This window comes from Zophobas morio, unplaced genomic scaffold (assembly GCF_036711695.1).
Source record: "Zophobas morio isolate AGI-343-1 ecotype UQ-CSIRO unplaced genomic scaffold, CSIRO_AGI_Zmor_V1 ptg000259l, whole genome shotgun sequence".
NCBI lineage: Eukaryota > Metazoa > Arthropoda > Insecta > Coleoptera > Tenebrionidae > Zophobas > Zophobas morio.
The window spans coordinates 322,966-332,023 of NW_026972363.1; the positions used below are offsets into that span (position 1 = coordinate 322,966).

Sequence of the window (9,058 nt, forward strand, 5' to 3'; positions counted from 1 at the left end):
AGCTTGTTAATCTGGTGAAATTTAAAAATTCCACCTCGCCAAAAAGTGGCTCCCCGGTTTAAGAGGACAGGTAAACATTTCTTAAAGTATTCAATCCTAACTGAAGAAAGCATTCTTTAATCCTCTTCTTCGCAAAGATAATTCCTTTATAAACGCTGCCAGGTTTCATTCATTTTCATACAATGCACGGAGTTTAATATAAACTATTTTTATGGGGAAAAAGAGGAGAATCTTTAGTTACAAGTTCTAAAAAGATTATAGTAGGAAAACTAGAGTTAATGGTAATTTTTGTAAACTAGCCACCAACTAAGGGTTCCAACAATAAAGGTAGGGCTAACTTTAATCCAAGCTACTTATTGTAAGGAGCAAAGGAATACTAAAAATTACTATGTTAATATTTATCTCTATTTAACAGGGACCGTGGTTTTTTTTGGTAGGCACCTACCTATCTTTCGATGCAAATTTTAATTTTAGCAAAATTTTAATTATGTATATTCACCTATAGTAAAAATACGACGCTTTTAACTCTATTGAAGACAATTAAATCAACAAATATTTCTTAATAACAACTTCCGTGAGAGAAAAATAACATTTTTTCTTAACCCAAAGCTGTTATATTAGTCTAAATTAAATCTACTCAGTCTATTGATACATATAATCAGGAACTTTTAAAACTTGTAAAAAATATTCTAAACTATTTAACACAAGTAACGGCGGCTAGTGAAATTATAATGGTTCACCATGCAATGCAGCCCTCTATTGCCTAGGAAATCTTGGTTGATACGGAGCTGCTTATCTTCCACTTGAAGCATACTTCGTTTTACCCGTCGCTGTGAGTTTGTTATGTCTAATTCTCAGGAAAACTCTTCGTCATGGGATAAATTGGTTTTTATCATAATTCATATACATGTATCTAAAAAATAATTTTTATCATTATTAATCTACATGTATCTAAAAATAAAATAAACTTTAATAACGTAATTATATTATTAATGTATAAAGGTTGAAGAAGAACTTAAAAGTATGTCAACCGAGGCCATAATTTCAAGAACTCGAGCTATAGATAACGAAATAAAAGTAAAATTTATAATGTGCGGAGACTTTTTTATTTCTTAGTTATACTTTTGATTATTAGATTTACAAAAACGAGTTGAGTAGATTAACCCATGAACAAAATAATACCCAAGAGAAAATAAAGGATAATCAAGAAAAACTTAAACTTAACAAGCAGTTACCATATCTTGTGGCTAACGTTGTCGAAGTGGGTGTAGAAATAAAAAGTTTTTAAAAGGTTTCGAGTTTTATTGGTTTATTACAATTTTTTTATAGCTTCTGGACGTGGATCCTGATAATGCCAGTAGCGAAGAGGGTGCAAATATTGATTTAGATTCTCAGCGTCAAGGAAAATGTGCTGTTATAAAAACTTCTACAAGGCAGGTGTCTACTAATTTCCAAGACTTTTTACAGTTCACTATAAATATCTTAAATAATATATTTTTTCTTTACTTCTTTCAGTACTTCTTTTCTAAAAATTTAAAGTTTAAACTTATAACTTTGCACTATTATGATATATTTAAAAGTAACTAACGAACTGACTAAGATGCTCTCCTTCTTTTTTAATTATTAGCATAACTATTATAGACGATTTTTCTACCAGTTGTGGGTCTAGTGAACCCTGAAACCTTGAAACCTGGCGATCTTGTAGGCGTGAATAAAGATTCGTACCTTATTTTGGACACGTTACCTCCAGAGTAATTTTCCTTTTATATATTTTTTAGTTTATAATTTAAAATATAATGACCAAAAGATATGACTCTCGCGTAAAGGCAATGGAAGTTGAGGAAAGACCCAAGGAAGATTACTTTGACGCTGGTGGACTCTCCGAGCAGTTTGAGGTGTACTATCCATTTTACCAAAAAAAATTTGAGTTTTGACTAAAATGCTAATAATTAAATTTAATAAAAATATTTACTTTCTACTTTGTATGACATCTGCTTCTCATTTGAAAAAGGAACTAGTTGAAGCTGTTATACTTCCGATGAATCAAGGGGATAGATTTAAAACTATTGGAATAAAGCCACCGAAGGGCATGTTTTATATAAGTTTTCTTAAAAAAAAATTACATACGCTTTGGTTAGTCATCTACCCTACATATGTCTTTTTGGTTTGCTACTTTAAATATTAACAATTTGAATTTATAGGTGTTTTACTGTACGGCCCTCCTGGAACCGGAAAAACTCTTCTTGCTCGCATCTGTGCTGCTCAGTGCAAAGCAACCTACTTAAAACTAGCAGGCCCGCAACTCGTTCAAGTAAATTTTATAAATATTCCTTTTATTTTTGAATCTTTTATTGAATTATTAGAATTTGTTTATGAAATTATATATATTCCTTAGATGTTTATTGGCGACGGCGCCAAGTTGGTCAGAGATGCGTTTGCTTTAGCAAAGGAAAAGGCGCCCGCCATTATTTTTATTGACGAGTTAGACGCTGTAGGAACCAAACGTTTTGACAGGCACTTTCTTTATTTTTGTTGAACGTAGTAGCGCCGTACCTCTACTTTTGTCCTCCTATTATACTATATATACGTGATACATTTAATTTTTATATTAGTTTATATATCTTTTTGTCTTCCTCTTGGAATTTCATCCAGAATAATTCTTCTGTATATACATATTTTTAGAATTTATATTTTGTGAAGCTCTGTTTAGCAGACATGTTTTGATATGATTCGAGTATTTTTTTTGCAGCAAACTTTGTGCTGGGACAATTTTAATTTACTATTGTAGTGCCCGTTCTTTCTGAAAAACTAGTAATTTATTTTTTTCTAGAAGGCATTTGAAAGTTATTACTGTTTTCTATTATTGATTTTATATATTACCTAAGCACTTAAATTAGTTAAAGCTAAAGTTATTTTATCTTTTGCTATATTAAAAATGCAGCAATATTTTACTCTATATTAAATTAATACTTTTATTTATGTTTTATATAGTGAAAAAGCAGGCGATCGTGAAGTCCAGCGCACTATGTTAGAGCTCCTCAACCAGCTTGATGGCTTTGGTTCGGACGAACGCATTAAAGTCATAGCTGGTCTTAAATTTCTTCATACTTTTTAATATGATCCTTAAGTAATTTGCTTTAACCCTGTAAAAGTTTTATTTTCTTCGGTCTGTTATTATTGCTAAATAATAGCTTTTCTATGGCTATTTTTTAAATAAATTGCTATTTTTGTAATTTTTATAAACTATAAGCTGAACTCATAATTATCTTTTTTATTGATTCTAACTCCTAATAATTAAATTTTTTGTAGGAAAGTAATTTTTTATATACTACACAATTTATAACTATGGTGTTGCTATAAATAGTCATAACGGTTTTGTATTAAACATAAGCCACCAATCGGGTTGATATACTTGACCCGGCTCTTCTTCGCTCCGGTCGACTTGACAGAAAAATAGAATTTCCGCTTCCGAACGAGAAAGCACGAAAGGAAATTATGCTTATTCATTCTAGAAAGGTGTCTATTTTTTTGATGCTCTATATTTTGTTTAATTTATTTTTTTTAACTGCCATATAATAAATATTTTAAATAAAATTTACTCTTTCAAATCTTATACACATATATTCTCCTTATAAAACCTCAAGCGGCTAGGGAACGAAGCATCTGTTTATGAGATTATTTTAAATAGACTTATTTTATTAATTTTATAGTACTAAGCTGTTCGTATTTCCCCCAAAAGGGACTAGATAATTTTTACTATGGCCCCAATAGTTATTCTTTGAATTGTCCTCTTCTAAAGAGTAAGATAGTTAACGGTACTAGATAATAAAATTAGGGAGATTTAAGTTACTGAAAGAGATTTTTAAATTAACGATTGTATTATCTTCAGATTCTTATAAGGTTCATTAATAGATGACTGTTGACATGAACGTTAATTTTGATGAGCTGGCTCGTTGTACGGAAGACTTTAATGGCGCACAGTTAAAAGCCGTCTGTGTAGAGGTTAAGTGTTTAGCATTCTTTATTTTAATCCTTTTTTAAAGTTAATTTACAGTTATTCCGAATATAAAACTAAAGAAACATTTATAATTTCTAAATAAATATCGTTATGTGTTGTATTTATATCTTGTTAAGGCTGGCATGATTGCTTTGAGAAGAGAAGCCAAACAAATTACTCACGAAGATTACATGGAAGGTATGCGCTTACTGTAACCATTTCCTAATTTTCCTTAGTATTTTATTATTAGGGATTCAGGAAGTTATGTCTAAAAAGAAGGCCAACCTTACTTATTATGCTTAATTTTTTCCTATAATATATACTTTGGTTTCAGTTTGTAATAAATTATGTAGTATTTTAATATAAAACTTTTTGATTCTCTGTACTCCTTTAACATGACTCCCGCATCTTACATATAAATATTAGTAGGGCTCTAGTAAAACGTAGCTATTTTGATTATATAACTCCCAAAGAGTCTTGTAAAGTATATAACAACCTGCTTTTGCTATAATTTAGTTTCATAAATTTTGTTTAAGTAGTATCAGCGAAAGAAGTAAATCCAAAATATTTACCTCAACCAGACTAAGACGGTTTTTGTGCGTAGGACTTTCACGTTAGTAACCCCCCTTAATAGTTAGATATACACGTTAAACTAAATATACTTATTCTTATAAAAATGTAGTCACGTCTTTTTTACGGAGTTACTAAGCGATTCTATAACCGAAGGACGCTTAAAAATAATAAACACCAATATTGTATATAAACATTTCACTTCGTCGTACACCAAGCTTTGGAGTGTATACTTCTGGGTCAAGAGGCCAGCACTACTATATATACAAATTATTAAACCAGTTTTTTTTAATGTAATAAGAGAAAACTGTTGAACGACTTTTTTACGTAGTTATAAAAAATAGAAATTAATAAATTTGAATAATTTTAAATCCCGAATCATATTGTTAACTTTACCTGACCATTAAATGAAAAGAGACTTAGGAAACATACAAATAAAATTTAATTTTGTGCTAAATTATCGAATATTTGAGTGGAGTATTACTAAAGTTGCTATTTTAGTGAGTTGGCGTTCACTTCGAGAAAGACAACTATTGTTCCTCCAAAAATGCTAATCTGGTATTTTTGAAGCTAAAAAATATATTGTACAAGTAAAATCTGTCAGATGTCTAAATTAATGTTATTATCCGGGATGCTACCATCTAAACATAATAAAAAGTCATCAAAAATATTTAACTTTTTTTTTTTTACAAAAAATAAGTTTAACTGTAAAAGCAGTCGCTCAACTTATAAATCAAAGCCTGCTCTGTACTAAGTAACAGAGGAAAAGTTGCATATTTTAACTGACTGTATTAAAAATAAAAGTTTTCTATACATGCTAACTGTGTAGTGGGTAAACTTTATAAAGATAACTTTCTTAAGGGAATAAAACAAAATTTTTATTAGAGCACCAAAAAAATGCATCAATTTTGATAACGCTGTGCTAGTTTTAAATTGTACAGCATATCTCTAAGCTCATAAGAAGGAATATTACGTTCCGGTAGAAGTAAAGAAGGTACATAAGCCTTAGCAAGAGGCTCAGTTTCAGGACAAAGATTCGCCAATAAAGCTATTTCAAATTCATATAACCCATGACCATTCAAAATTTTTCTGGCATTTTGAACAGCTTCATGAGTTTTAAAGTTATTAAATCTACTCAAAAAAAATTATTATAAAAAAAATTTCAATCTAGTCAGAAAAACCAAACCTTTCACAATAAAGTAAAGCATTTATAAAGTTTTGATCTTCTGCTCTATCCCAGAGGTCATCATCAACAGTTTTTTCGGCAGCCTGCTTAATTTCTTGTAAAATTAAAGCTACTTCACCGTTAAATAGACAAGGAGCATTCTCAAATTCTGGGCCAAGCTTTAACTCACTGGCATCCTCCTGTTCTGTAAAGGACATTAAGACTATCAAACGTGTACATAAATCATTAACCAGGAACGCAAGTTGACACCGAAGCTCAGCGTGTCGGCGAACACTTTCTGGTATTGGTTACGTTTACATCTTACGAACAAAATCGGGTGACGATCAACCCCCCTTAGCTTGAATAAGTGGTTAGGTAAAGCATCTACCATAAATTACTTTCAAAAGATTTTTTGAGTTCGTGAAAGGTTAATAAGGGCATTAAGTTTGGTCGAGGTATAGTTACTACGTCCACTTATATAAGGACCATCAGACTTCGAATATTAACCAAATAACGTAACCTTATAAATCCAATTGACAGCTAAACTCTTCATTCGTGGGCATTAATATTAGAGGATTAAATAAAGATGTGCCTTTTACATAAAGACAGTGAAATTACTTGAAAATTTTGGCATAAAAAAACCAAGTATGCTTCCTAACCAATGAGTAATGGGCCCCTCTGGTGATTTTAATGGTATAGACTCGCTCTAGTATATTAAATTCGACCATATTAAAACTTATGTATGCCAAACAAATTAGGAGGTGTCCGGGTGGCAGTAGTGTTTCAGAATTAACGGCGAGAAGACCGCAGTAGTTAAAGGACGGATATACTCTCATGTAGGATTCCCTTTAATACGATTGAAAGGTGAAAGAACTAAGAATAAACGACTGTTATAAAAGGCCATAGGTGGTCATCTGCCTCCGCTATTTATATATGCAAAATCTGCTCACTAACTAGGAAATGTTCCGCAATAAACAAGTTATAAATATATAAAATTAACGGATACATGTGCTAATGACGGTCAGCTAACCAGAGGGGCACCAGGCTTAAATACTAATTTTAAAAAGTGAATAGCTGAAAGAGTTAAGAAACTAATTTATGAATTTAAAGATATTAAAACAAGGAATTGTGGTTTAGATATTAGAAGTTAATTGCCAGGCAAAAACAATGTAAACCACCTACCTGCCAGGTCAAGGCAGCGACTCGAGTGTTACACACTCTAATTTGCGCCAGCGATGGTTTCCTCGCTTTAATTGTGACAAAATAAGCTGCTTCTGTTCATAGAGGGCGAAACGATGCTTTCCACAGGTCCACCTTCAACTAGAGTCTCTAGCTAATGTTTCTTAACGCCAATTTTTCTCTCTACGAACGGATAATTGACCATATCTATCATCAGTTCACTTAATAAAGATAGTGCAGTGCACGCTATCGCCTCTCCGCATGATGCTCTATATAAGTTTTATTCATATCTTTAGGATAAATGTTAGGCTAGAGTAGAGGAAAGGGGATTAAGGTATTGTACATGCAAAGACGCGAGAAGATATCTACCTTTGCTTTGGAACCACGCCAAAAGATTAAGGCCCACCTTGAAGGGCCAATAAATCATCTATTAAAATAACAAGCACTAACAAATAAGCCCGAGTTTTTGGTTTGTTGCCTATACTGAGTACCAAGAAGAACCATGCAGACCAATTAGGGGAAAAATCCTGCTTAGGGCGCCTTATTATAGGTTCCCATTTATGGTGTCCTTTATCATGCATTTAAAAGTAATTATAATTATTAGCGAGCTAGTTTCCCATATAAACTTAAAGCTTGACTCGCCTAAAGACAATGAGGTATTTAAACCTAATTCTTTTACCAGAAAGGGTACCTTTAGTAAACTTTAAAATGTATATAATTTGTATAGTCAGGAAGTAAATTCGGAAGAAGTCGTCTATAACCCCTTGACCATTTACCTGTTTGAGTTAAATAAAGAAAATTTATCTTGGCTTCCGGTTTTACAAAAACCATTTTCTATTATTTTTTTAAGAAATAAAGTATTAAACACGACTAGGTTAACAAATATACTATGCTTTAGAGAAATATGTATACTATTAAACCTTATAGAATTGTTGCCGCTGAAAATGTGACAAAAGTTTTGGATTATACTGTATCCCCTAATTCTCAATTTAAAAAAACTTCTACCACTTTTGGGCAATGGAAAGACCAAGTTAATAACCAACTGTATGGCATAAAGTTTACTAACGAAGATGATTTAAATAAGGCTACCTTTTTTATACATAATTTAAATAATTCATATACAACTACTTATAGTTTGTAGGATGGTTCCAAGAATCCGAAGAGTTAGCAGCAAAGGGCCCCTCTTTACCTTTTGAAGATATACCAAAGCCAGATTTAGAAAGTTTACAGGCTGATACTTTTGAAAAAGTCAGTGCTGTGACAGAAGCAGAACACCCTTGGAGACCTGCTTGTATACCTTTTAGATGCGACTTCAGCGTTTATAATTGTGGCTATCAATTTCTAGAATTATAACTAATTTCTTGCACAAAACTTGACCTTCGTATAAGTTAAACTAAATTTATATAAGTAAATCCTATGGAAGACTTACATTTTTAACGAGGATTTTTTATATATATATAAAAGCCTTACCAACGGAGTTATTACTCCCTTCAACAGAGAAAAAGTGTACGTTCTTAAAACAATCGTTTCTCCAGGAAGACTTATATTCTACAGGGGATCCTTCAACCGAAATCGATTTAGAGGTTTTAAATTTTCTATTACTCTTTTAAAAGTGTTCTTTGTTTTCCAGTTCAATAACTTTATCTTATATAAGATTCCTAATAATCTAAAAATAATGTAGGAGGCGTACTCCTCCGATCACGAGACACTTGAGCGCCAAGCTTTACGCTATGAGATGAACGAATTGATCAAGGAGGTAAGTATATCCGCTTGCGCGTATAGCAAGATTTTGCTTGGCTTACAATTATAAGCAAAGACTGGGAAAATTATGCTAAGATTTTTCATATACTAAAGCTATATTGCAATAAAAGGGCGATTACTTGAAAAAGGGGCTTCAAATAAGTCTGATAAACGCAGAAAAGTGGGAAAAAGAATTAAAAAAGTCAAGTGCTAACAAAAATCTTCTCCTGAAGTATATGATTTGCCACGTGGAGGCATTAGTAAAATGGAAAAAAACTCTTGCCGAACATAAAGAGACCAAAAAAAAAGTCACAAAGCTGCTTAAAGACTTGTCCAGAGTCTCCACTAAAATAAGCACCTGCCTAATAGACTAATAAAATACAGCCGTTTAAGCTTGATTGTCAGTC

The 9,058-nt window shown here is 31.9% G+C and overlaps 2 protein-coding genes across 3 annotated transcripts; both read left to right on the plus strand.

The window, feature by feature from the left end:
- Nucleotides 1-803: 803 nt before the first annotated feature.
- Nucleotides 804-4,300, plus strand: LOC135119368 (26S proteasome regulatory subunit 6A-B-like). Its single transcript, XM_064043779.1, has 14 exons — nucleotides 804-885; nucleotides 1,003-1,077; nucleotides 1,136-1,261; nucleotides 1,330-1,437; nucleotides 1,642-1,751; nucleotides 1,808-1,895; nucleotides 2,012-2,087; nucleotides 2,202-2,311; nucleotides 2,396-2,514; nucleotides 2,992-3,089; nucleotides 3,392-3,516; nucleotides 3,913-4,002; nucleotides 4,135-4,195; nucleotides 4,248-4,300. The coding sequence occupies exons 1-14, from the start codon at nucleotides 844-846 to the stop codon at nucleotides 4,298-4,300; spliced, it is 1,281 nt and encodes a 426-aa protein (XP_063899849.1). The 5' UTR covers nucleotides 804-843.
- A 3,218-nt stretch (nucleotides 4,301-7,518) lies between these two features.
- On the plus strand, nucleotides 7,519-9,049 carry LOC135119414 (homer protein homolog 1-like). 2 transcript variants are annotated; one of them, XM_064043832.1, is made up of 7 exons: nucleotides 7,519-7,567; nucleotides 7,639-7,785; nucleotides 7,839-7,995; nucleotides 8,046-8,202; nucleotides 8,376-8,494; nucleotides 8,593-8,667; nucleotides 8,783-9,049. In XM_064043832.1, exons 1-7 carry the CDS (start codon nucleotides 7,563-7,565, stop codon nucleotides 9,023-9,025), a joined length of 903 nt encoding a protein of 300 aa, XP_063899902.1. In that variant the 5' UTR covers nucleotides 7,519-7,562; the 3' UTR covers nucleotides 9,026-9,049. The 2 variants fall into 2 exon arrangements, with proteins under 2 accessions (XP_063899902.1, XP_063899903.1); XM_064043833.1 differs by having other exon boundaries at nucleotides 7,839-7,941.
- The last annotated feature ends 9 nt before the right edge of the window (nucleotides 9,050-9,058 follow it).

Excerpts from the sequence above, each read along its gene's own strand:
- LOC135119368 (XM_064043779.1), top strand. The coding sequence starts at position 844 with ATGTCTAATTCTCAGGAAAACTCTTCGTCATGGGATAAATTG. Across the intron at positions 1,896-2,011 it reads GACTCTCCGAGCAGTTTGAG|GAACTAGTTGAAGCTGTTAT; the intron begins GTGTACTATCCA and ends CATTTGAAAAAG. Across the intron at positions 2,312-2,395 it reads CAGGCCCGCAACTCGTTCAA|ATGTTTATTGGCGACGGCGC; the intron begins GTAAATTTTATA and ends TATATTCCTTAG.
- LOC135119414 (XM_064043832.1), top strand. Across the intron at positions 8,203-8,375 it reads ACACCCTTGGAGACCTGCTT|CCTTACCAACGGAGTTATTA; the intron begins GTATACCTTTTA and ends TATATATAAAAG. Across the intron at positions 8,495-8,592 it reads CAACCGAAATCGATTTAGAG|GAGGCGTACTCCTCCGATCA; the intron begins GTTTTAAATTTT and ends AAAATAATGTAG.